Below are 26846 nucleotides of genomic sequence, written 5' to 3'. Positions count from 1 at the left end.
GATCATTTGCATGCAGACTGTGAGAAGTTACAGTAGTTAAAGCTATTACAACTATTAAGCTGCGTTTAAATTATGTTCTTTTCCACTTAAACAAAAGTAGAAGAGGTCATTTGCCTGTCGGTGATCACATGACATTTCTGTTTACGTGATTACGTCAACCAACCTTCCCTTCAGTTAAGGCCACCCACTTTCCTTATGCTGATTGGTCGGAGTTCTGAAACTCGCTTACTGATTGGACAATATCCTGTCTGTTCGTCAATTCTAGCAAGTTTATACGATTTTCCTTGAGTTTCTTGTTTTGGGTTAAGTCATATCTAAAAAAGTATGTCATCGTTATTAATATTCTTTTTATTTTATCTTCTATATTTTCAGAAACATATTACATTGATTGAGTCGTGGATTTTTGCTAATGTCACGAAGGCTTTCCTAAGTTTATTTTACGACGCCAGACAGTCAACTGGTTTTAATGAGTTTTATTTGTTAGCCGACCTGTTTTCTTTGCTAGTAAAAAGGTAATAACGCTGACATTTGGGGTTGTTCATCTTTAGCTTGTGTTTCAATCGATGTTTAAACCCGCCTTAATGGGACTGCAGTGTATAGATAATTTGACCACGGATGTTAAACAAATGGTTAGCTAGCAGTATATAACGCTGGCAAAATATGGCACTGTTAGTAATACCAGACGGAAACAGTAGTTTTATTCATTGTTTTTCTTTTTCAGATACGGATGCCAGTACTATTTTATTGTGAAAGGTAGACATAGCTGTACATATTTGAATGGGTAAGTAAATAGTTAATATACATGGAGTTGTTTTTAAGTTTTTTAATTTAATGTTGAAGGTTCTGCACGACCCCCAAATGTAAAATGTTCCAGTTGTTGGCCTTTTTCCTGTAACTTCCTGTAATCGAACAGAAAACATCCGCTGTGATTGTGTCAGAGGGCTTCTTTATTGTAACAAAGATAATGCTCACTGTTGTGATCAGGATGGATCTCCTAGTTATTCTCACTCACCCACTAAAGACATTACAATTCTGCTGAACTGTTAAGGAATGCGTTTTGCTAGTTTTCCTGTTTGAGTTTAATGAAATTAAACGTTTCCCCATCAAAAAATGAATTGATCAGACTCAGTCTTGTCTGAAGCTCGAGTCTGAATTATATCTGTCACAGCCTGGCACGAGCTAAACTGGGATTATTAAGGGAAGTAAGTAACAAAGTGCACTATATTCATCCCACGTGACACAACAGAAGAATCATCATTTTATCTTTATAATTGTGTCCTATTAAGTATAATGAGCCTCTTATTGATGTGTGACACATTTGTGCCAACCTGCTTTTGCCTCTGAGGCCATTGCAAAGTGTATTTAGAAGAAGTTGTGACAATCTTTTATTCTGGACTAATTGTAATTTTCTGATTTAGCAGGCTGGATGTGACCCTGCGACTCCTGGTTGCCAGGGAGTAGAGGAGGGGCCATGGCTGCTGGGGCTTCAGTCGGAGAGAGCCAGCTCCAGAGGATTATCCGAGATCTGCATGGTACATCAGCTGTGTGTGTGTGTGTGTGTGTGTGTGTGTGTGTGTGTGTGTGTGTGATTACATTAACACCAAGCATTTGCTGAAGCAAATAAAAGATACAAAAGATGTAGATGTGTTATTTTATGATCTTTGCACCTGGAACTCTCTGTCCTCTCCTAACTTTTTAACTTATTTGGGGAAATAAATTATTTCAGTTTATGCTTGAGTGGTGAAGGTGTGGTGGTGGTTTCTGTCTGCATGCAGCAAGACAGAGAACATGCTTAGGGTGTGCCCAGCACACTTGCCTTTCCAGTGTCTGTGATGTAAACAAGGCGAGGTTTCTTTCCTGACTTGCGATTCTTTGAATTTCAGAGGCAGTTGCAGAGCTTGCAAATGAGTTCAAGGAAAATGGAGAGCCAATCACAGATGACAGCACTAATTTACACAAATTCTCCTACAAACTGGAGTACCTGCTTCAGGTGGGAGTTTGATTTTAAAATAAATAATAATTCTGATGGAAATATCCTTTTGCTTATATTTAACTTTTGCTTGTATTTTACTTCTTATAAAAATGCTAGGACATTCAAAAGTTTTCATTTCCACAAATCTTTATTTCAGTTTGACCAGAAGGAGAAAACAACATTTCTGGGTACCAAAAAGGACTACTGGGATTATTTTACCGACTGTTTGGCTAAAACCAAAGGAGCCAATGATGGCATTCGATTTGTCAAATCCATTTCTGAGGTGCAGATTTGAAGTTTTTTTTACCTGAATCATTAAGATTTATGATTTCCGATAACCTTCAAATAACTAGCTAGTAGCCAGGTCTGTCTTGTCATAAGATGCTAATTACACCGTCCTCGTAAAACAAAGTCACATTTTTGTCGCTTTCATGTAATTTAAACCTCTGTTTCAAGATTTCTTTTAAAATTATATTAGTTGTTGGGTTGAGCTCTACAAGCTATGTTGTATTATTTTTGTATTGAGATTAAATATGTCTAATTTCTAAAGAAAATAATGACATAATGCAAATTGTTACTGTGTTCAAAGTCAACCTTTAAAAGGTCTGTGTGAAAGCATGTTTATTTTTTTCTTCACTAGTTGAAGACATCTCTGGGGAAGGGACGAGCATTTATTCGCTACTCCCTCGTTCATCAACGATTGGCTGATACTCTGCAGCAGTGCCTAATGAACCAGAGAGTTACCAGGTAAAACAGCCCTGGCCTGTGAACTATTTATATTTTAATCCAATTTAACGACTTAAACCTTCTTCTGTAGTTATTATGACTAGGGCTGATAATTGATAGGTTTTTATCAATATCAATGCCATTTTCAATTCTGTCTATGAATCCGACTCCTTATCAATTCCCGAATAGTTCATTGGTGGCCAAAAATGAACTGCACACGGTTTCCTGCACTCGAACTGACAGTTTATTTAAAGATAAATAATTATTGAACCTGGTATCATTTGTAAAGAGCTCTTCAAATGTCCTCTTTTATGCTCCTTGTGAAGGCAGAGTCATGTTCTTGTATGGTGTAGTGTTGCTGTAGTTTGTTAAAGAAGCAAAATCAAGTCGGACTTTAAAGATTAAAACAGTTGTCACACACACATTGGTGTGGTGAAAATTGTCCTCATTTGACCCATGCCCGTGGGGAGTGGTGAGCTGCAGACACGGCCGTGCTCAGGAACTATTTGGTGGTTTAGTCTCTGGAGTCTGCTATAGAGGTGTGTACATTAGGCAAATAACGCAAACATGATAGGATAGTGTTAGCTGGTTAGTTACCTGCAGTATTAACAGGAGAAGACGCTGCTGCTGCGTTGAAACCCACTAGTCCGCAGCGGGTCAAAAACACCACATTCTCTATAAGTTTGCCCACTTCACTGCACACTCCATATTTGTTTCCCTCTGTGATTGATTATGCTGCCTCACTGCCACCTAGGATTGACTGAATAGTGTTTGTTGTTAGCCTCAAGGGCCACCTGATGGCTTGATTGTCACCTGTAAGTCGCTTTGGACAAAGCATCTGCTAAACACATACATAAATATAAGTAATCCTGTATTTTGTTTGAAAATGCTTTTGCATATTCATAGTGTTTCCTCTCTTTCATGAAATACTTTGCAAGTATTGCAAGTTTCCCTGTTGTCATCCTTTCTCAGTATAACCAAATATTCGAGTGTTTGTGCCTCTTGGGCGCCATGTTTGCGGTTGAGTAAATGAGTAAGCTACACAATGTGTGTGGTGACGTCATTCATGCCGAATTGATAAGGGAATTGTTTGCAACCATGGCAAACGATTCCTAGGAATTGAAACAGTGGGAACCGGCTCTCAACACGAACCGATTTTCGATTCCCACCCCTCGTTAGGACGATAATAATTTGAGGCAAGTAATAATATGAATCAAGTAAAAGCATATTTCATAAAGATAGACACATGCAGTGGTCCTAGATTTTTCCAGAGCATTGGAGGCTTAAAAAAAGCCCTGTTTTTAATCTTCTAATAAGAATTCACCGGTGGATCTGAGTCCATCTCGGTGTTCATTTGGGATAGAAAAATTGTTTGATAAATATCATGGTAAAGATCGAGGGTCAGAGTTCTAGAAAGTAACTGGTTGAGAAAGATACTTTTTGAATTCAAAGGTCCAAACCCCTTTCTTCAGCTTTCCCCTTAAACTGCACCTCCAGAATACAGAAACATGGAACGCTTGTTCTCAAAGGTTTGGTTTTACATTTTTAACCCGTTGTATAACAATGTAGTATGCTAGCTAATACAGTGTGGAGTTTTGACGGTGTGAAATGAGGCATTTTTTAGCTTCCTTGGTGTATTCTTGACCTCAAATTCACAGCAGCTCAGCACCTCCAACAATCTGGGTAAACCCTACGACCAACAGGTCAAAACCTCTATAGCCAAGGCAACAAAGTGACAGACAGCTCTGCCGGCCAAACCATGACAGGCTTCATTCACAGACAACAGGCAAACCTAAACGTTTCCTATCAAGAAAAGAACAAGACTCTAAGCTCAACGTGTAAAGAAATGTGCAAACAGAATGGAACATTCCGTCTGTTACACTTGGCAGCCCGGCTCTGGCTTCACTTCCTGTTCAGCTGCTCCAAGCTAAGAATGAATGATTTGTGCACATAGAGGGACATTTTCAGAGGGGTGAGAGATGTTCAGAGGATCAGTTTAAAGGATGGATCATGATCCAATCATTGAGATTGGGACGGTCACAATGATCAAATGACAGTTTATTTTCAGGAATTTACATTTCAGAAGTGATGAAAATTAATTCTTTACAAAGCATTAAATGTATTGATTGCCATTGGTATGTGCTCCGGAAGAAAACCTCCTAACTGCACCTTTAACGGTTAAACTCCATTAAATGCATCCTATATTAATGAAGTTGCTTTCTGATTCATCCGTTAAATATGTGCATCATGCTACCTGAAGTCCCAGAAATGCTCTTTATTATAGTTTCTAGTTGTTTCACGGTGCTCTACACTAAGCTTTCTTTTTTCTTTCATCACACAGTGACTGGTACTATGCGAGGAGTCCCTTGTTGAAGCCCCGCCTTAGCGCTGACATAATTAATCACTTGTATGAACTCAATGAGGTCCAGTTTGATGTGGCTTCCAGAGGTCATGATCTTGATGCCTCTTGGCCAACATTTGCAAGGTAAATAAGAATATCTGAAAAGGCTGATAGGAATTAGAGAAATTGTGCAGCTTTTTCTTTTCTCTGTTTCATTTTCAAGCTTAATCAGGATTACAGACTTCATGTCTCTGCAAAGGATGGATAAGAAACATTCCTGGGTCCAGATTTAGGGGGAAGCAGTTGGAAATAGAGTGGGTTGTCCAGTAATCGGAAGGTTTGCATGTTTGATCCTGGCTCCTAGCAGAGAATGCTGCTGTTGTCTCCTTGGGCAAGGCACTTAACCCGCCTTGCCTGCTGGTGGTGGTCGGAGGGACCGGTGGCGCCTTTGCTCAGCAGTCTTGCTTCAGTCAGCGCGTCTCAGGGCAGCTGTGGCTACATTGTCATCACCAGCGTATGAATTTGTGTGAATGGATGAATGATACACTGTAGTGTAAAGCACTTTGGAGTCCTCTGACTCTGAAAGGTGCTATACAAGTGTGGGTCATTTATTATTTGAATCTGTATCACTTCTAATTAGGGCCTTACATGGACAAGCACCATCATACATTGGTGATCTTCTCAGTCCCTACACCCCAGCAGGTCCCTGAGGTCCAGTGACCAAACCCTACTGGTTGTGCAGTGCACTAAAGACCTGGGGCCTCATTTATCAAGCTTGCTTACGCACAAAACGGGGTTGGAATACTGCGTAAGCATCTTTCCACGCAAACTTTGGGATTTATGAAAGAAAACTTAGCGGAAAAATGTGCGCAACTTTAAGTTGACTAAGGACCTGGCTTACGCACATGTTGGACATGGAGAGCTCCTGCAGTGCTGCTGCTGAGAAGGATAAAATTATGAAACCCTGCAGCATTATCACTTGTACTGCTTCGTTTTCACACAGAACAAGACCCCCCACATGCACACACATGCGTGCGCACACACACACATGCGCACACACACACACACACACACCTGCGCGCACACTCACACACACACACACACACACACAGCCTGAAGCGCAGAATACGGAATGCAGAATATCAGCAGGGGGACAGATTGAGACAGAATGGCATGCGTCTGTGACAGTGTGTGTCCTGTCACTGTGACCCGACTGATCATGCGCCCTTGCTACTTGGACAAGGGAGATCTCCGTTTGGGTGACTGGTTAGCGTGCGTGACTTTCACCCGGGATCCTGAGGATTGAATCCCAGTTGGACCATTTTTTTATATCCGCCACAGATCTCTCTGAAGAATTCACAGCATTGACGGCTTCAGCAACGCTGTGCCACACTGTGGATTTTCTCTTATTTGTTTTGTAAAAGCACTTCCTTTCATTTCTCCACCTCACCCACAGGTACCTCAATTTCTGCTTCTGTGAAATTGTGCTTCCTTGATCTGCCTTGATCTACGGTCGCCATCGTCATTGGCGGAGCGCTGCAACAGCCGGCTTATGTATATCTATGAGATCCTCAAGGCACTTTGCATTCACTATATATGGCAGTAAGTAGGCGTGGTGAGGGCGGGATGTGACTAAAATGCAGCTGAGAACCTTTCTCGTTAGTGTCTGATTTATGAAGCGGAGATTGCGTGCAGCTGTGCGTACTCCATGTTTGATAGATCACAAACCTACTTGGCGTGAGTACTTGTTTTTGCCGAGCTTAAGTACGGTTTTAGTAAGGATTCTACGCAATGTGTGATAAATGAGACCCCAGAGGTGACAGATCATTTGCTGCTGTGGCCCCCAGACTCTGGACCTCTCTCCCCCTGAGCCTGAGATCAGTGGACTCAGTGGTCTCCTTTGGTCTGGCTTTGGTGTGACCTTCATCACCAGCCTCTTCTTATTCTGCTCTTTCTACCAATTCTGCCTTTCCCGGGATTCCCTGATTACCTCTTTTTATTATTTTTCTCTTTCCCTTTGCTCACATTTTTTAGTCACAGTTTTTTTTTACTTTTCCCAATTTTAAAATTTTTAATCATTTTTATTTTTCCCTGTTCTTGTTCTTGTGAAGCACCCCACAATTTTTATTTTGAGAGATGTTATATACAAGATTGTTTCTTCTTTCTTCTTCTAATCTGGGTCCAGAAATGTCAAACAACGAAAACTAAGTTGTCAAGTAGACAATCACTGCTGATCTTTCCACTACTCTTAATAAAGCTGCTATCAAACAGAGAAACAAGCTGAATTCACCACACAACTTCCCTGTCAGAGGTGTTTACAGTAAAATACTTTCCTTCGGGTCAACAGGAGAACAGTGGGAAGTGTAAATTCGCCCAGTCACATGTGGAAACCACCTAGTCGTAGTTCCAGCATTAACAGTCTGGCCAGCACTTACTCCCAGGTAATTATTATTTACATCAAAATCATTGCCTAACACTTTTAATGTGTACAATGCTCCTTCTTTCTTCTCTTTCTTATTATTTTGCTAATCTAGCAAGCACCAGAGTTCCCCTGCAGCCCTGACTACGGCCTGTTAAACGATCTGAACGACTCCCTTCCTGCCTGCGCGGAAGACGTCGCTGTAGAAAACCTTCGCCTGGAGCTGGATCAGTCAGAGCTGAAGCAGCGAGAGCTCTTTGTTAAAGTTCGGCAGCTGGATGAAGAATCTGCTGAGTACCAGGGAGTAATTGAGAAGCTCCAGGGGCAGCTGGACGTGTCACTTGCTGCCCAAGAAAAGCAATGGGCCTTGCAGGGAGAGCTCCAAAGGAGAGAGGAGGCTCTGTCCAGAGAGGTGGAGGAACTTAGGATTGACAAGAAAAACAGGGAAGCTCAGCGTGTCATGCTAGAGGAGAAGCTCACAGCTGCTGAGCAAAAGAACATGGAGCTAATGGCCAAGTTGGATGGGTTTCTTAACGAGAAAGGCCAGCAGGCAGCGAATCACTTTGATTCAGCACAGAAGATTCATGAGCTACTTGACAAATTGAAAGAGGCAGAGAAAGAGAAGATGGATGCTGTCACTGAGATGGTGGAGATGAGGCTGCAGGCAGAAAGGCTAGAGGAGGAACTAAGAGTGAAGGAATCAGCAGCAAAGGATAGTCGAGCTAAATTTCAAGAGTTATTCACATCTGCGTCTGAGGAAAAAGCCAAGTTGGAGAACAGGATGGAAGTACAGTTGATCACTCTGGAAAAGCAGCAAGGTGACCTGACACTGAAAGAAAAAGAGGCAGGCAAGCTACAGAAGCAGCTCCAGGATCTTCAGAGATCTCTAGGAGATAAAGAGCAAGAGTTGGAGGAGGTGAAGAAGAAGGCCCAGGAGGACTTAGAAGAGCTACAGAAGAAAGTAGCTACACTCACAGAAGAGCTTCAGAAGAAAGAGGCGGAGCTAGGGTCCAGCTCTGAGGCACTACAACAGCTAAAAGCCAAAAACCAAAATCTGACCACAAAGAGGGACGAACTGACCACCAGCCTTTCTGCCCATGAAGGTAAGATCAAAGAGCTGTCTCCAAGGCTAGAAGACTACAAGACACAGTGTGCTGATCTGCTGGAGTCAAAAGAGAAGCTGCAGAACACAGTGAGGAGGTACGAGGAGGAGCAAAAGGAGATGACAGATAAAAGAACAGCACTTGAGTCTGAGTTAGCAGCTCTAAGAGCCTCTGAGAAGCAACTCAGGGACCAACTGGACAACGCCAAGATGACAGTGGACGAGAAGGAGAAGGCACTACGTGAGGAGAACCGCAGGCTGGATGAGGGTCTGCAGCGAGCCAAGATGGCTGCTAATCTATCAGAGACAACACTAAAACGCCTTGAACAGGAGAACCAGAGTCTGCAAGAGGAGCAGGAAACTTTGAATGCAACTGTTAGTCGCATGCAGACTGATCTGAAGAATGTCCAACAGCAGAACAAAGGCTTAGAGGAAAATCTCGAGGCTTTGCACAAAAAAGAACTCTGTCTTCAAGAGGAGCTCAACGCTAAAGCAGAACAGCTGGAAAGCAAAGAGAAGGATCTTCTAAAGTTGTTGTCTGTTGTTGAAGTGTTGGAGACCAAGGAGAAGGAGCTTGAAATAGCAAAAACTACTGCAGAAGCTATGTGTGTCAGACAGACAGAGGTGATAGACAGGGTAACATCTGAGAAACAGGCAATGGAAAGTTCACAGCTGGAGAGGAGCACGGTCCAAGCCAAGGAGAACCAGGAGCTTACTGCCAAGCTAACTCTTTTTGAAGGCCAGTTGGAGGTCAGCATGAAAGAGGTGTCTCGGCTCCAGGCGGTGCTCATGAACTTGAAGGTGCAGATGCAGATTTCTGAGGAGGAAAAACAAAGATCTCAAGTACAGCTGGAGGTGACAGAGGCCCAAAGAGATGAGCTCAGGTCTCTTACTGAGCAGCTTAAATTGCAGGCAGAGGCATTAAATCAGAAGCACATAGCAGAGCTCATGGAGGGTAAAAACAAAGAGGAGGCTCTCATTCAACAGCGTGATCAGGAAGTCAAAGCCCATGCAGACCTGGCGAATTCTGTAGCCGCCATCCAAGAAGAGGTGTCCACCCTCAAGGCACAAAATAATAGGCTGGCTGTGGAGAACAACGAAATCCGTGAGGGTCTGCACAGAGCCAACACCGAGATGGCAGAGCTGGGGATGACCATCTGTAAGCTGAATGCAGAGAAGGAGGAGGCCAGGGAGCTCTGGAGGGGAAAAGATGCTGAGATCGAAGAGCGAGAGAGGTTGGTAGAGCGACTCGAGGAATGCAAGAAGGAACTTCAGCTGGAGAATAACCATTTCAGAGAGGAGCTGAAGCAGAAGGAATCACTTCCAGGGATTGTCATGGAGCTACAAAGGCAGCTGGAAAAGACCCAGAACCATATGCAAGGTGTGAAGGACTCCTGTCGAGAAGAGATAGACGCCATCAAGTTCCAAATGAGCTCAGAGACCATGAACCACCAGGTCAACTTAAAGGTGATGTCAGCCGTTACACATGTAGTACTGATGTTTCACTTTTTTATTCTTCATAGGGATGCGTCACAGAAGGTTTAAGTGTTTTAAACTTTATCAGACTTTACATTTTCTCTCCAAGATTGAACAAGTTTTCAGGATTTATCTGGTTTTTACATCTAGACCCATCATCAGACTCAATGTTGGTTAGTCCAAAACCTCATTAGAGATTTGATAAAATACACTTTGTGGTTAGAACCAGATATAACTGGATTACATACACACTGAAAGGTTTTTATTAGCTTAAAGTATTCTAGACAGGCCTGTCACTATCATCCTGTTTTATACAAATGAGATTAATTCATGCTTTAATCAGCTTTTATCTTTAGTTTACCTCATTTCTTTTATATTTCAAACTAATGCTGTTGATTGTTGCCTTTTTGCGTTACATCCACCTGGCTGCCCAGGCCAAATTCCTAGTTAGATTTTAAAACCAAAATGTGTCCACTAACAACCCACACTACCACACACAAACATTTTTAAATCCACTAAAAGTTAATGAGAGTTAAATGTTTGCAGTTTGCTTTTAGGTTGTATGTTTTAGACGATTATCTTAATTCTAACAAACCTTCCTGTTGACATGAAGCATTTCAGGGATGCCCAACATCATCGGCTCTTATTGGCATTAAAATGCAACATCTGAAATTCATTATGGGTTTTTACTTTTAATGACAAAACTTTCTGGGGTGGTGGTCGATGTAAGGACTGAAAAGTAAGGAGCAGAGATGAAGACTCGAGAGGCGGGGGTCAGATGTTCCAGGCAGGGTGAGCGGTGGGAGAGCAGGGCAGACACGGACTAAAAAATGGATCCGGAAGGTTATTGTTGGTCGTGATGGATGATCAGGATACCTGGAGGGCTCAAAGGGTGGCTAGCAACTTCCAGCTTGGTTGTACCCAAAGTGAGTAATCATCCGGCATCATGGAGTCGTCTAGGACAGGTTGCTGATTAGCTCACCAGTTCCAGCTGGACCTGCTCTGCTGACTGCAATCAATGACTTGGAAATTGTTAGTTGATGGCCACTCACCTCGACCGTGACAGTTAGACTATATTGGTAAATTGGATATTGGTAAAGAAAAAAAAAGCTGATATCCAACATCACTGTTTATTTAAACCTAAACTCCTTTTGCATTGCAGAGTTTGAGCGAGCAGCTTGAGCAGTGTAAAGTGAAGCTGCAGGAGGAGCAGAGAAAAGCCTCTAACTTGCAGGCTAAAGTAACTCAGCTACAGGTTTGTATCTTGGTGTCAGTTTGTGGGCATAAACTGTACAACTTCAGTAAAATTCAACCTGGGACAAGTGTGTAATATCCTAGCAGGAATAATATGTGAAATTATACAATATTTAATAATACCTGGTTAATGCATGTTTGTGAAATAGACGGAGATGTAAAATTCTCTTTAAAGGAAATGGAATCTGGACAGCTTGTAGCATTTAACACCATTTATTTTTCTGTACTCAGTAGAAACTGAAAGTAATTCTAAGAAAGTTAACAGAAAATTATGGTGTTTGTTTTGTTTTTTCTACCAATAATGAGGCCCCTTGATTACAAGCCTTCCCTTTGATTGCAGCATGTAGAATAGATGTGAAATGCCTTTGGTCCTACTTTACTGATTTGCTCTTCGAGCTCCTTTTGATATTAACCCAGGTCTCGTGTGCCTGTAGATTTATTCCAAAGAAAGCAGAAGTTTGTTTTAAAGTTTAAATAAATAACAACAGAACATGAATTACATCTTTAGAACATCAATGATACAGTGTATAATTTATCTGTTTTTTATTCAAGGGAGAAAATGAAGAATATTTACAGCTAATCAGTGAGAAAGATGCTCACATCATAAAGACAGAGTCCACCATTCGTGAGAGTGAAAGTGAAATCCAGCAGCTGAAGAACACAGGGAGCAGGTACAGGAATGATAAAGGATGCTTCTGGTTTTTTATCATTAGGAAACAACAAAACTGATTTGTTTTCTTTCCTCAGTGCTCAAGAGGCTCACTTGTCTTTGCAAACATTGTGTGAGGAGTTGAAGCAGAAACTGAAGAAAACGGAAGCTGAGAAGCAAACTCAGTATGTGCAGCTGACGGCAGAGATTGAAGACATGAACACAACCAAAACCAACCTTGAGGAGCGGCTCATTGAGCTCATAAAGTACAAAGTTTCTCTGACAAAATGTGTTTTCTTATTTGAGACCTGTGCTTAAATACTCAGAAGGATGTTTTTTTTTGAATAATTATCTCCTTAGAGGGGTTCTCTGGTGGCTCTGACAAGACAGAATCTGACTTTGAAGCCTGTTTAAATCTCAACATGTCCTTAATGACCAGGTCCCAGTTATGTGCAAATGCAAATACAGCTGATGGGAGTCAGTGGCATATATAAAACATCTGCTGATTAATTACTGCTAATGTTTTTTAAAAAAAAGCATTATTTAAAGATGAACACATTTCAGATGTGAGTTTTTTTGTTTGAGTTGTGAAGGTGCATCCCACTTGCTCCTGTGATCCCATCAGGCAGGATGTGCATTAGCGCCGGGCCCGAGCAGCTCCTTAGACGTAGGATATGAGGAAAAGACTTCTTTTGATTCTTTACTGAAAATGGATGTGAGGTGAAGAACCACTACTGTAGCAAAAATCATCATTTTTTCAATCTTCCTTTCAGTAGGTTCAGAGGCACTCCTGCCACCTCCATGGATGAAACAGTAAATCCATTCAACTCCTCTGACTTAAGTCCACATGATTTCAGGCTTTTGCACATTGTGCAAAGTTGTTTTGGTGCAAAGATATGTTACACAAAATATTTAAGGCTTCATGTTTGGTGGGTTGTAGAGCAGAGATCTCAGACTTTTTGCATCTCTCCTTTTACGTGCATATAGATGACGAGGGCAGATTCCATGAAGCAAAATAAATACCTTGCATGTTAAAAGTACAAACTGAAAACAACTTTCATTGAGAGATGTAACATAACTAGTGAATTTCCTTGAATTGATTCAGGGACAAAGATGCCCTGTGGCAGAAGTCTGACGCTTTAGAGTTTGAGCAGAAGCTGAGAGCAGAGGAGCGTTGGTGGTTGGTGGACAAGGAGGCCACCAACTGTCTGGACTGTCGAGGTCAGTTCACCTGGTATCTGCGCAGGCATCACTGCAGGTGAGCTAATATCCAAATGATCACACTTCACACCTTCTCGTAAAAATCATTGGAATAAAATTGTTCATTTGTTTGAAAATATTTGTTAATATTTCATTTTCAGACTCTGCGGCCGCATCTTCTGCTACTACTGCAGCAACAACTTTATTGCGACGAAGCACAATGGGAAGGAGCGCTGTTGCAGGGACTGCTACACGCAGCACAGTGCAGTGGTGGAGCGCTTCACAGAGGCACAGCTGACTCCTTCAGATTTGTCTCCACCTTCAGATGCACCTCAACCCCCACCTGAACCAGCTCCATACAAACCCACCCCCAGTGTCACGGGTGAGACACGTGTTCGTCACGCCTTTACCCAAACTGACCTGGCGTTTGGTCCTTAGTTGTATGAGACTCGAGCTGGAAATGTGAAGGCAGATTTGAAAGAGAGGTTATTTTCTATTCATCAAAAAACAGGAATTGAACCTTTAGCCCAAAAAACTTTTAGTACACCAAGGGAAGGAAATGACTTTTCAGTAGCTGGTGTCAGGTCGGTTAACTGTATGGATATAAAAGGAAGACTGCATGGTGAGGCAGTTGGTAACACTGCTGCCTCTCAGCAAGTAGGTTGCAGGTTTGAATCCCAGTTGTGGCCTTTCTGTGTGGAACTAGCATATTCTCTCCATGCATGTGTGTGTTTTCTTTAGTTGCACCAGTTTTCTCCCACAGGCCACAAACATACGTGTTAGGTTAACTAGCGACACTAAATAGTTTCTACGAGTGAGTGAGTGAGTGAAAGGTTGTCTCTGTGTGTCCCTTTGATGGACAGGTGACCAGTCCAGGGTGTCCCCCGCCCTCACCTCTTTCTCCGTCCAACCCTATTGTGGAAAAGCATCATAAAACAGGAGTAACGGATGAATGAGTGCATTGATGGATGAGTGGATGGAGAAAAAAAAGTTCCTTGAGAATCTGAATCTAAAGTTCAGGATGGGAAGGAATTCAGCAAGATTTTCTTGGACAATTAAACATTAAATTAATGCATTCACATTTTGTAAATTTTTGTTGTGATTTTTCTTTAAAACTGATCGTATTTTGAAACGTGCCCCACCCCCTTACAAACCAAAAACAAAACAAGGAATAAAAAAGAAAGCTGATCAGCAGAACCTCATCATATTCCACAAGATCAAATCTTCACGTCAACATTTTATAATTAAAAAGATCCAAACTGATCTCATGATATTAGACTTTGTTACTATAGGTCTTATGGTTTTAAGTGTTTTTATGTTTCACCTACTTAGCTTTTGTAATTCAGTGCCTCTTTTCCTTAGTTTCAGATCCAGGTAACAGATCTGATGATGGGGGTTTTGATGTCATCACAGAAGAGGAAGTGAACGGCGTCTACGACAGCGATACCACCTCTCAGACCACAGGAGGCTCGCTGGAGGGAGAACTAGACCGACAGCATCCTGCAGCTTATGGAGTGTGAGAACTACACTAATGTCTGAATGCATCCTGGTCTGTGGGGTTCACAAGCCTGAGTGAAGCAGCCAAAATGGCCACTTTATCTTTGGCAAGCCAGTTTATCATAAAATACTTAAACAAGTTTGGCAAAGCAAATGTGTAGTCAAAGACACACCAATTCACTTTTTCATATTTTTATCTTGAGCCAGAAGGAGCTCAGATGACTACAGTCCCCTCCACTCCTTGTGGGTAGAATAGGACTTGGGATCACACGTGATTATGCGTTACATTCTGGATGTGCGCAGACATATTGATGGCCTTACGAGTGTAAACAAACCGTGAAAACAAACAGTACGTCACAGAGAAGAAGCAGGTTTGGGAGAAAGGAAGTACAACATGCTAAAATCCCCCAAAGCATGTGGTGTATACAGGGATATGGTAAATAAAAAGCTGTGAACCAGAACATGGACAAAATTAGCATTATAAATGGTTTGGATCCATATGAAGGATCCGAGACCGGAGCACTGACGACAACTTGTTGCTGCTGCAGTTCTGCATAAGAAGAAGAAGATATCTTTTCTATAGCGCCTCTCAAGATAAAAATCACGAGGCGCTTCACAAACACAAAAAATGTAAAAATATAAAAAATAATTTAGAAAATGATTTAAAATATATTTCAAATGAGCAAAAAAAAGGACAATTGTGATAAAAAATGTAAAGAAAGAGAGTGACTAGGAAAGAAGAAATCAGTGGATCCTGAGGAAGGTGGAATAGGTGGGGAGAGCAGAACAAGGAGAGGGTGAAGAAGGTCATACAAAAGCGAGCTTGAACAAGTGAGTCTTCAGCTGCTTTATAAAGGAGTCCACTGATCTCAGGCTCAGGGGGAGAGAGTTCCAGAGTCTGGGGGCCACAGCAGCAAATATGTCACCTTTGGTCTTTAGCCTGGTGCGCTGCACAACCAGTAGGCTTTGATCACTGGACTTCAGGGACCTGCTGGGGTGTAGGGACTAAGAAGATCACCAATGGAAGATGGTGCTTGTCCATGTAAGGCCCTATAGACCAGAACCAGGATCTTGAAATGAACCCTGAAGTTGACTGGCAGCTGGAGGAGAAGCGGGGTGATGTGGGTGTGTTTGGAGGACTTGGTCAGAAGCCGAGCACAGGCATTCTGAACCACCTGTAGACGGTTCAGGGAGGTTCTGCTCAGACACGTGAAAAGAGAGTTACAGTAGTCTAAGCGTGAGGAGATGATGGTGTGGAGAAAAGTCTCAAGTTCAGAGCGGGACAGAATGGGACTCAGCTTAGCAATGTTCCTGAGATGGAAGAAGGAAGAGCAAACAAGAGAACTGACTTGAGAATCCAGGGTGAGAACTGGGTCAAAGGTCACACCAAGATTCCTGAGAGAGGGTTTGTTGTGAGAAGTAAGTTGACCTAGTTTAGTTTGATTATATGCGGTAAGGTCCTGCCATACAAGGGATTTAGCTGATTATGCATGGTTTGAGCAAAGGTTTCAAAAGGATTGTGCCTTTTCTATATTGTAATAAAACACGCTCCTTTAGGATTATTAATTGATGAACATTCTAAATATAAGTAAAAATTAGAGTATAAATGTCAGGATTCATGGAGGTGAGGAGCCAAACATCCAGGAGGTACCCAGGTCAAGTTAATTTAAATATTGTAACAATAAACTCCAAAGCAAAGGTAAAGGTTCAAAAAGGAACGAATCATTCCAAGGAACTGGCAGTGGAGTGAGACCTGAACTGGGTTTAACACTGAGGTTTAATTTGAGTGCTGATTGCTAATGACTGACAGGTGAGGCCAATCAACTGGAGAACTGAGGGAGGGAGGGAGACCATAAACTGAAAGAAAATACCTACTAAACAGGTGGTCTTTCTCAGTGTCAAGGTGCCTGACCTTGCGAGGCCAGGTGCCTTGCTTACGAGGACACTGTTCTTCCTTGGTCAAAGAAATCGGTTAAATGGAACAGACTTGCATCACATGACCGTGGCTTCCACGGCAGTCACGTAACGTCATGTGACACGAGAGATAACGTTATATTTTATACATATTATTTTCAATATAAATAACGAGACTTTTACCTTTTAAATAGTGTATATGTTTATTAAATAAAAAATATAAGTGAGTTACTACCCGCTAGCCACCGAAGCTGCTACTACTAAGCAACTAAACAACCATAGATAACTTCTTTGGATCTAAAAAGAAAAAACATTTTAAATTAGCTGACTTACTTTTTAACCTGAAAATTGTCCCCGAAGTAGCTGCCGGCTTCTGATCCGCCGTCCATTTGAAAATACTGCAGTGTATTCTGGGTAATTTTTGACCAAGGCTAGGCTACAAGACACCTCCCGTGTGTCCTTGCTCAGCTAGCTAAACGGCTAACAAACGGAGAACACACGCCTCGGTAGAACATAAACATTGGAACACGTCTTGACAGCTCCCGATGACGTATCTCCTAGGCAACCGGGGCGGGACCAAGACACCAAGGCAAGGTTCCTTGGCATTGAGAAACACCCAGGAACACTAAAAACTTGTTTACACCGAGTGTGGAAGGGATGCTGATGGGAATCTGAGCGGCTTCCACAAAGACTAGAAATCATTGAGTCAGATCAGAGCATTTACACCGGCTGGGATGGAGCAGATACAGAAGCAAAGCTGTGGAATCTTTTCGTATGGTTTCTCTTGTTTCTTTTCTGCATGTGGATCATCATGATATTGATAAAAATACATGAGCTGGAGAGGAAGTGAGACATGTTTCAGTGAGGTGCATTTCAAAGTTAATATCTTTATGCACTATTCTGTCGACTTCTTTTGTTGATAACAATGACGGGGACATTCGTTTTACAGTTCTTTAATTGGTTTTTAAAGCACTGAATGGTTTGGCTCCAGCCTATTTGGCAGATGTGCTGCAGTTGTATGTTTCCTCTCAGGCACTCCGTTCTGAGGATCTGTCCTTGCTCGTGGTGCCCAGGTCACGGCTGAAGATGCAGGCAGATTAAGCTTTTCCAGTGGCAGCCCCAAAACTCTGGAATAAGTTTCCACTACATATTCACCAGTCCTCTTCTGTAGCAGTTTATAAATGTATGCTGAAGACCCATTTTTATGAATTGGCTTTCGACTCTGTGGGGTAGCTGATAGTACTGCTTTTTTGTTTTCATTTTTTATGGTTCTATATGCTGGTGTTTGATTTACAGTAGATTTTATGTGTTGTGCTTTTACTTGGGTCTGTGAAGCCTTTTGGTGGCATGTTTGTGTCTGTAAAGTGCTATGCTAAGTATGCTATGCTAAATAAAGGTCAAGTGTGTGATAGTTCAGGAGGACGGGTGTGGCTTTTGCTTACCAGCTCCTCTCTACACGTGTAGTTGTTGATATTCCACACACGATCCACAACTGGTGTGAATAGGAGTCCTTATGGAAGCCGCACAAATTCCCGTCCGTTCCACACTCTGTGTGAATGATGCTTGAGGAATCAGCAGAGAATAATATGAAGCTCAACTAAACTAACACAAAGTGACAGGGGAATAGTCGTAAAACACACAGAAACACAGTGGGGAGAGGAAGCACAGTGGGGAGGGGAGGGGGGGGGCACACAGGGGGCACAGGACATGACCATAAACACTAACAGTAACTCAAAGGTTATTTTTATAAATGCAAATTGTTTAATGTTTTGATAACTAGATACTTTTATATAATTGAGCTGTAATATCACCAAAGCCTACGTCAAGACAAACTCTGAAACAAGTGTTTTTTCCCAGAAAAGAGCGGTAAAAGAGATGAGAGAGCACCAGGAAAGAGCCTTTCAGCATAATCTGTGGGATTTATTAAACATCTGCATAGCAGAAGGACGTTGGAGTGCCTTGGCCTTGATGCTGATGGCTACAGTAGTTTTTATCACTCCTGTGCTGTACATTTTTGCCATTTACTGACATTAAGTATGTATCCTTAAACTAGATTCTGCCCCACACATGAATTGTTTGTTGTGCGTAGACCTTTTATTCCAGTCTTTATTGTGAGATCAGATTGTTGTGTATGGTGTTGGTGAGTGTAATGAACAACAGTGAGTAGCACCAGAGACAGAAAAATGCCACGCTGCAGTCTGAATACCATGTGTAACGTTGTGATGAGTGCTCACTGCTTTGGCCATGTTGTTTTTGTACCCTGGGGCTGCCTCGTCACACCACCGGACACAGCTGAGGGATCCAGATAAAGCATGGCCCAGCTGGTTGGTTTTACAGTGTGTGGATCTCTCATGTCCTGGTTATGCTCAGATAAAACTCAGGAGACCAATAACACACACACACACACACACACACACACACACACACACACACACACACACACACACACACACACACACACACACACACACACACACACACACACACACACACACACACACACACACACACACATCCACTGGTGATGCTGAACTACAGTGTAGCCACAGCTGCCCTAGGGCATACTGGCAGAGACGAGACTGACAAACACCGGTCCCTCCGACCGCCACCAACAGACAAGGTGGGTTAAGTGTCTTGCTCAAGGACACAACAGCAGCATTCTCTGCCAGGAACCAACGACATGGGGTGACGGTGGCAGAGGAGCTAAGTGCCCGCCCCGTAGTCGGAATGTTGCAGGTTCGAGCTCAGTTTGTCACTGTTATTGTGTCCTTGGGCAAGCCATGTGTAAATGTGTGTGTGTTTGTGTGGGTAAATGACGGTGTTGTAAAGCGTTTTGGGGACTTCTAAGACACTAGAATGTGCAGTGTCAAATACAGGCCATTTACAACCTTCCAATTACTGGACAACCTGCTCTGCCTCCTCAGCTGCTGCTGTCCTTAAATCTGTGCAGCACAGGTGTGTTACAGATAATCAGAGTTATTGATCAAGACAGTTTATTCAGAGGATCTTTCATGGATATACAATCAAAGAGTCTGAGTACCCGGCCCGGAGGGTTACAGGGGTCCCACCCTGGAACCAGGCCTGGGGTTCGGGCCCGTGAGCGAGCGCCTGGTGGTCGGGCTTTCGCCCATGGGGCCCGGCCGGGCCAAGCCCGAACCGGATACATGGGCTCATCCAACTGTGGACCCACCACCCGCAGGGGGAACATGAAGGGTCCGGTGCAGTGTGGATCGGGTGGCAGACCGAGGCGGGAGCCTTGGCGGTCCGATCCCCGGACAACGAAACTGGTTTTTGGGACATGGAACGTCACCTCGCTGGCGGGGAAGGAGCAGGAGCTACCGGCTAGATATAGTTGGACTCACCTCAACACATAGCGTTGGCTCTGGAACCCAAGTCCTTCAGAGGGGTTGGACACTCTCCTTTCCTGGAGTTGCTCCGGGTGAGAGGCGGAGGGCTGGGGTTGGCTTTTTGTTAGCCCCAAGACTCTCTGCCTGTGTGTTGGGGTTTACCCCGGGGGACGAGAGGGTAGCTTCCCTGCGCCTTCGGGTTGGGGAACGGGTCCTGACTGTTTGTGCTCATGGGCCAAATATAAGTTCAGAGTACCCACCCTTTTTGGAGTCCCTGGGACGAGTGCTAGATAGTGCTCCATCAGGGGACTCCATTGTCCTGCTGGGGGACTTCAATGCTCACGTGGGCAATGACGGCATGACCTGGAGGGGTGTGATTGGGAGGAACGGCCGGCCTGATCTGAACTCGAGTGGTGTTTCGTTATTTGACTTCTGTGCAAGCCGCAGTTTGGCCATAACGAACACCATGTTCGAACATAAGGATGCCCATCAGTACACTTGGTACCAGGGCAGCCTAGGTCACAGGTCGATGATAGTCGTATCATCTGACCTGCGGCGGTACGTTTTGGACACCCGAGTGAAGAGAGGAGCAGAGCTGTCAACTGATCACCACCTGGTGGTGAGTTGGATCAGATGGCAGGGGAAGATACTGCATAGACCTGGCAGACCCAAACGCATAGTGAGGGTCTGCTGGGAACGCCTGGCAGAAGAACCTGTCAGGACGGTCTTCAACTCCCACCTCCAGCAGAGCTTTGACCGCATCCCGAGAGCAGTGGGGGACATTGACTCCGAGTTGGCCTTGTTTCACTCTGTGATTGTTGAGGCGGCTGTTGCTAGCTGTGGTCGCAAGGTGGCCGGTGCCAGTCGTGGTGGCAACCCCCGTACTCGCTGGTGGACACCAGAGGTTCGGGGAGCCGTCAGGCTGAAGAAGGAGGCCTACAGGGCGTGGCTGGTCTGTGGGTCTCCGGAGGCAGCAGACAGGTACCGGATAGCCAAGCGGGGTGCAGCAGTGGCAGTTGCCGAGGCAAAATCTCGGGCATGGGAGAGGTTTGGTGAGGTCATGGAGAAAGACTATCGATCGGCTCCATAGAGGTTCTGGCAAACTGTCTGGCACCTCAGGAGAGGAAGGCAGCAACTCTCTCACACTGTTTACAGTGGGGATGGGGAGCTGCTGATGTCAACTGGGGCTATAGTCGGACGGTGGAAGGAATATTTTGAGGAGCTCCTCAATCCCACCTACATGCATTCAGAGGAGGTACAAGAGCCAGGGGGCCTGGGGATGGACTGTCCAATCTCGGGGGCAGAAGTTGCTGAGGTAGTCAAACAATTACACAGCGGCGGAGCCCCAGGGCGGATGAGATTCATCCTGGGTATCTCAAGGCTATGGATGTTGTAGGGCTGTCGTGGTTGACACGTCTCTGCAACATTGCGTGGTCATCGGGGGCAGTTCCTGTGGAGTGGCAGACCGGGGTGGTGGTCCCCATCTTTAAGAAGGGTGACCTGAGGGTGTGTTCCAAATATAGAGGGATCACACTCCTCAGCCTCCCTGGAAAGGTCTACTCCAAGGTACTGGAGAGGAGGGTCCGATTGATAGTTGAATCTCAGATTGAGCAATGTGGTTTTCGTCCTGGCTGTGGAACTATGGACCAGCTCTATACCCTTGCAAGGGTGATGGAGGGGGCATGGGAGTTTGTCCAACCAATCCACATGTGTTTTGTGGATTTGGAGAAGGCTTATGACCGTGTCCCCAGGGGCACCTTGTGGGGGATGCTCCAGGAGTATGGTGTGGGTGGCTTTCTGTTAAGGGCCATACAGTCCCTTAACCAGAGGAGCGTGAGTTTGGTCCGCATTGCCGGTAGTAAGTCGGACCTGTTCCTGGTGAGGGTTGGACTCTGCCAGGGCTGCCCTTTGTCACCGGTTCTGTTCATTACCTTTATGGACATAATTTCTAAGCGCAGCCGTGGTGTGGAGTGTGTCGAGTTTGGTGGCAGGAGAATCTCATCTCTGCTTTTTGCGGATGATGTGGTCCTCCTAGCTTCATCCAGCTCTGACCTGAATTCAGCTCTTGCTGGGTAGGTTCGCGGCCGAGTGTGAAGCGGCTGGGATGCGGATCAGCACCTCCAAATCATAGACCATGGTTCTCGACTGGAAAAGGGTGGCTTGCCAACTCCGGGTCGGGAGAGAGGTCCTACCTCAAGTAGAGGAGTTTCAGTATCTCGGGGTCTTGTTCATGAGTGAAGGTAGGAGGGATCGGGAGATCGACAGGCGGATTGGTTTGGCGTCTGCAGTGATGCGGACGCTTAGCCGATCTGTCGTGGTGAAGAGGGAGCTGAGCCAGAAAGCCAGGCTCTCGATTTACCTGTCGATCTACGTCCCAATCCTCACCTATGGTCATGACCTTTGTGTAATAACTGAAAGAACGAGATTGCGGATACAAGCGACCGAAATGAGTTTCCTCCGTAGGGTGGCCGAGCTCAGCCTTAGAGATAGGGTGAGGAGCTCGGACATTCGGGAGGGACTCAGAGTAGAACCTCTGCTTCTCCGGATCGAAAGGAGTCAGTTGAGGTGATTTGGGCATCTGGTCAGGATGCCTCCTGGACGCCTCCCTGGGGAGGTGTTTCGGGCATGTCCTGCCGGCAGGAGGCCCCCGGGTCGACCCAGGACACGTTGGAGAGGTTACATCTCCAATCTGGTCCGGGAACTCCTTGGGGTCCTGCCGGAGGAGCTGGTGGAGGTGGCCAGGAAGAGGACGGTCTGGAGCTTCCTAGTTGGGATGCTGCCCCTGCGACTCGGACCCGGATAAGCGGAGGAAGACGACGACGACAATAATTCTCGCTCCCTGTGTTCTCTGGTGCATCCATTAAAATCTTCTTCAAATATATTCTTCCCTACATCTTATCGACAAATTCAAGTTGACAAAAATATGGATTCTGGCCCAAACTGCCTGCATTTGTCAGTGGAAGATCTGCAAAGAATATTTTAAGGAGATGTGGTAAAATAATTTCCAAACATACCATGCTCCCATTTGACTCTTTTTTTTTTTTTTTTTTTTTTTCAAAAACCACATCAGTGCATTCCCTCCCTTGCTGGATTGTTGTGATTCAAACATAAATATTTATCCCCAGCTTCCATTTACATTTATGAGTAGAGGCTACCTGCTGTGATCCAAAGCTTTTAAATCGGGCTTTGCAGGATAACAAAAAGTTTTCTTCAATATTTAAAGTCTGGTAATTGATGTTCCAGTGGCCTATCAGGATGCACGGGCACCAACCTGAGCATATAATCGTACAATTTTAATTCATGTTCATGCTGCTTCCTCCTGAGTTGTGTAATGGTGGCTGTGGTCATTTCTAATTCATCGTCTTCTTGCTTTTGCAGAGGTACGGGTGATGTGACCCCTGATGAAGATCAAGTCACCACTCTCCAGGATTCAGAGTTTAACCTTCTCAAATCAGGAGAAGTCACGTGAGTCGCAGTGCTGATGTCCTCCTAATCCCTGTGTGACTTTATGAGCCTCTGATTGAGCTTTAATTCTTACAGGATGGCCGTCCCTCTCAGCATGGAGGACATTTCTCAGTTCGGTGATGGTTCCAGAGAGCTCTTCATCAAGTCCAGTTGTTACAGTGTCATTACCGTCTCTGTGGCAGACTGTGGTCAAACTATCAGCTGGATGTTTTCCTCTGAGCCCAAAAGCATCTTGTTTAGTGTAGTTTATCAGGAGTCCAGCGACGTTCAGGCGCAACAGTCTAAGGTAGAGCTGTGTGCTTTTATTCTATCTCATGACCACGTTTTAATACTTCACTCAGGCTTTTGAAGCATATGCTATACACATCTAAAGTGTGTCAGTCTTTCTCTGGTAGTGTAGAAAGAGCAGCTGTCAAAAATAAAGTTATGGCATCATTTTAAAGCACTTAAAGAGGCCGAGTAAAAGGCTTTTCAGTCGCCGGAGAGGTGGAAAACCCACATGATCATTGAAAAGCAGAAGTTATTTTCAGGCCCTACCTGAAATCACACAGGCCTCCTACAGAGAGCAAGGTCATTTTGCTTGATTGTTCAAAGATGATGGATTGAGGAAAACCGCTGCAGGCTGACAGTGTGCACATTCTGCACAAAAAAAAATGTCAGCAGTTTTAAATAATTCATGTCACTTCATTTTTACCACCAGCGTGTTGCATTTTTCCTACTGTTTTATTCTGTATATTATTAGGGTTTGTTTTAGGTTGGAAATTAGACTTTTCTTGAACTTTATCAGCTTTAACAAACATAATAATGATAACTGAATTATAATAGATTGTATTTGTTTGAAATAGATTGTGTTTGTTTGAAATGCAGAGAAATAGATTGTGTTTGTTTGAAATGCAGAGGAGTGAAGGTTTGTTTGTTGATTATGGCTGGTTCTCTTGAGGCTTTAGTGTTTCTGTTCTGCTCTCAGGTGCTGATTCCTCTGACACGTTGCAATTCCCATAAAGAGACCGTGCAGGGGAAGCTGAAAGTGCAACACCCCGGCCTCTACACACTCATCTTTGACAACTCTTTTTCTCGGTACAAAGCTCCTAACTTGCTTAAAGAAAAATATCTTACTACTGAATATATGTCGACATTAGAATAAAAAAATATATTTTATGTATTGTGATATTTTAACCAAAAGCGTATCTTTTAACAGGTTCATCTCTAAAAAGGTGTTATATCATCTGACCATGGAGAGGCCTATTATCTACGATGGAAGCGACGGTCCTTGAACCTAACACCTGTCTCCTCGTGTCTCAGGGAAAGCTGAAGGCAAATGGACAAAATGACAATCCATGTGTGTTTTTGTTATGTTTTATCTGTTTCACAAACCAAGTATTTGAAAAAATGTCGCGTAACATTTGAATTTTAATGGGTTATAATAGATTTATGTGCTTTAGAGATGGTTTAAAAAATGGATGATGAATAAGAAAGAAATATCTATGCAAGTTTATTTTAATACATTCATATGGTTTTACTTCCTTTGGGAAATGTTATTCTTTGTGTCTGGTTTGTTTATTTAGAACTATTTCTGATTCATTTAAACATGGAAAACTGTTGATTAGAGACAAAAACCCTAGAAGTAAAAAATATAATTTAAACCAACCACTTTTAATAGGTTTGTGCAATTTTTATATACGACGTGGTCAAGAAAAGCACAAGTGCGCACCAGCAGTTTGCTGCTGGCCGGTTTTCAAGTTCAACATTACGCTTGCTCTCTGTCACTGGGAGAGAGAGAAGCTTACTTAACACCTCGCAGCTTTGTGCAATTCTCAGGATTGATGTGTCACGGTGTTTGCTTAGATATGTGTTTTTTAGAGAATATTGACACCTTACTTTTTAAATACACACTCTTTCAAACCACTATTTCTCATCCAGTTTTATAATCTAACTCTCTTTACCAGACCTGATGACTTGTAGTTTAAAATCATGTCTTCTAAAGTGCCTTTTAGTTCAGAATCTTGTTTTTTGTTATACTATTACAGTATATGAATAGAAACTAGTACACATCATACAAACTTCATTTCATCAATAAATCCTATTTTGCACATTTTATAGTATTTCAGGGATTTCCCTTTTTTCTTTTATTCTGGTTTTTCTTTCTTTAGATAACTATTTTCATTCTTGTGCTTGTAGACATCAAATACATTTAATTTGTTTTGGCAAAGCAGTAAGAAAAGGATTAATAGTCATCACTTTTTGTCTCAACCTTTTTATGCCAAGTCTCATATTACTGCACTTTGCAATAAAATATTTCAAATATTACAAACGATACTAAATCTGTCATTTTGCACTTTTAGAAAAATTTCTCAAACACATTTTTGTACTTTTGCTAGATTATATTTTGGAAATGAAACATTTGCACACATTATTGTGTAGAGGGTAAATGTTGTTGCTTTTAGGTAAACATGACAAGTTAACCAAGGCTACTGTGATGGATGAATCTAAGAGGATGGGATGTGATGTATGGTGATTTAATGGTGTGTGTTTATCAGAACCTTGTATCTAGAAGAACTGAGTTCTGGGTGTGAAAAAGGAATTTGGTTTGCATTAAACTATGAAGTTGATTCTTATCAAAACGGCATCAGACGCAATCATGTTGTGTTCTACGTACCCCTGAGGAGACTCCCTTTCGGATCCGAGATGTCGGGGGGGTGGGTGGGGGGGGTGGGGGGTGGTGTCGGGTGACCCCAGGGTACCGAAGTTGTAGAAAAGACAGCAGTACGACCAGGTCGGTCCAGGGTCGTCTCACCGGCTCACAGCAGATAGATGAAATCGTTTGCGTATAGAAGGACTCTAAGGGAGTCGGAACTATAAGCTTTGTTCTGCAGGAACCGTTTGCTGTCAGCTTCAGCGTGTAGCATGGTTTTTGACAGCTTGCCAAAAATGTTCTGGGTTAAAAGAGGGTTCACTCCAGATGGCCTGTCCGTAGCCTTCTTTAGAACTGACTCACCATCAAGTGAGCTCTGTTTTAATATTCTCATATTATGATTTCTTGGCCAACCGGGATGTGCCATGTTAAGGGGTGTTAAGCAAACCTCAGAACATCACGCCTTCTTTCAGACACAGGATGCTCTGATTTGTGGCTAAGAAAATATCTATGTGTCATGATGTTTAACTTAACTTTAATTTATCTCTAATGAACCTTGTGTCTGAGTGTAGATAATGATTCACTTATATCAAACGTTACTGATCATCATATATATAAATCTTTCAATATAATAACAATCATTTCAAATTTCAGTAGTTCAAGAATAGATTAATCAACCTTATTAATTTAAGCACAGATTAATCAAGACATTATTATTATTCATATAAATTTTTTTCATTCATTTCACGATTGATTAACTCGTATGAGCTGAAAATATTCACTTTATTCAAAGAGTGAGCAATCCTGTGGTGTTATCAAAAGAAGGCTTTGTTTGGGAACACAGCCTGACAT

The 26846-nt window shown here is 43.3% G+C and overlaps 2 protein-coding genes across 7 annotated transcripts in view; one reads left to right on the top strand and one right to left on the bottom strand.

Moving 5' to 3' along the window:
* The window catches only part of xcr1a.1 (chemokine (C motif) receptor 1a, duplicate 1), a 92638-nt gene that overhangs the window by 2074 nt on the left and 63718 nt on the right, over window positions 1-26846 (bottom strand). The gene's annotated exons all lie outside the window — the stretch shown is intronic.
* fyco1a (FYVE and coiled-coil domain autophagy adaptor 1a) lies at window positions 227-25988 on the top strand. Of its 4 annotated transcripts, none has more exons than XM_015971455.3 (19): window positions 227-322; window positions 722-781; window positions 1422-1532; window positions 1884-1990; window positions 2130-2255; window positions 2613-2719; window positions 5040-5183; window positions 7387-7480; window positions 7574-10027; window positions 11199-11291; window positions 11843-11961; window positions 12038-12205; window positions 13045-13197; window positions 13301-13521; window positions 14502-14655; window positions 23276-23362; window positions 23438-23648; window positions 24330-24439; window positions 24561-25988. In XM_015971455.3, the coding sequence occupies exons 3-19, from the start codon at window positions 1472-1474 to the stop codon at window positions 24634-24636; spliced, it is 4485 nt and encodes a 1494-aa protein (XP_015826941.3). In that variant the 5' UTR covers window positions 227-322; window positions 722-781; window positions 1422-1471; the 3' UTR covers window positions 24637-25988. The 4 variants fall into 4 exon arrangements, with proteins under 4 accessions (XP_015826941.3, XP_015826939.3, XP_054586062.2 ...); XM_015971453.3 differs by having other exon boundaries at window positions 229-322; window positions 1419-1532; XM_054730087.2 differs by lacking the exon at window positions 227-322 and adding an exon at window positions 341-512.

The sequence above is a fragment of the Nothobranchius furzeri genome, chromosome 8 (genome assembly GCF_043380555.1).
Source record: "Nothobranchius furzeri strain GRZ-AD chromosome 8, NfurGRZ-RIMD1, whole genome shotgun sequence".
Lineage (NCBI taxonomy): Eukaryota > Metazoa > Chordata > Actinopteri > Cyprinodontiformes > Nothobranchiidae > Nothobranchius > Nothobranchius furzeri.
This window is presented reverse-complemented; position numbering and strand designations above follow the sequence as displayed.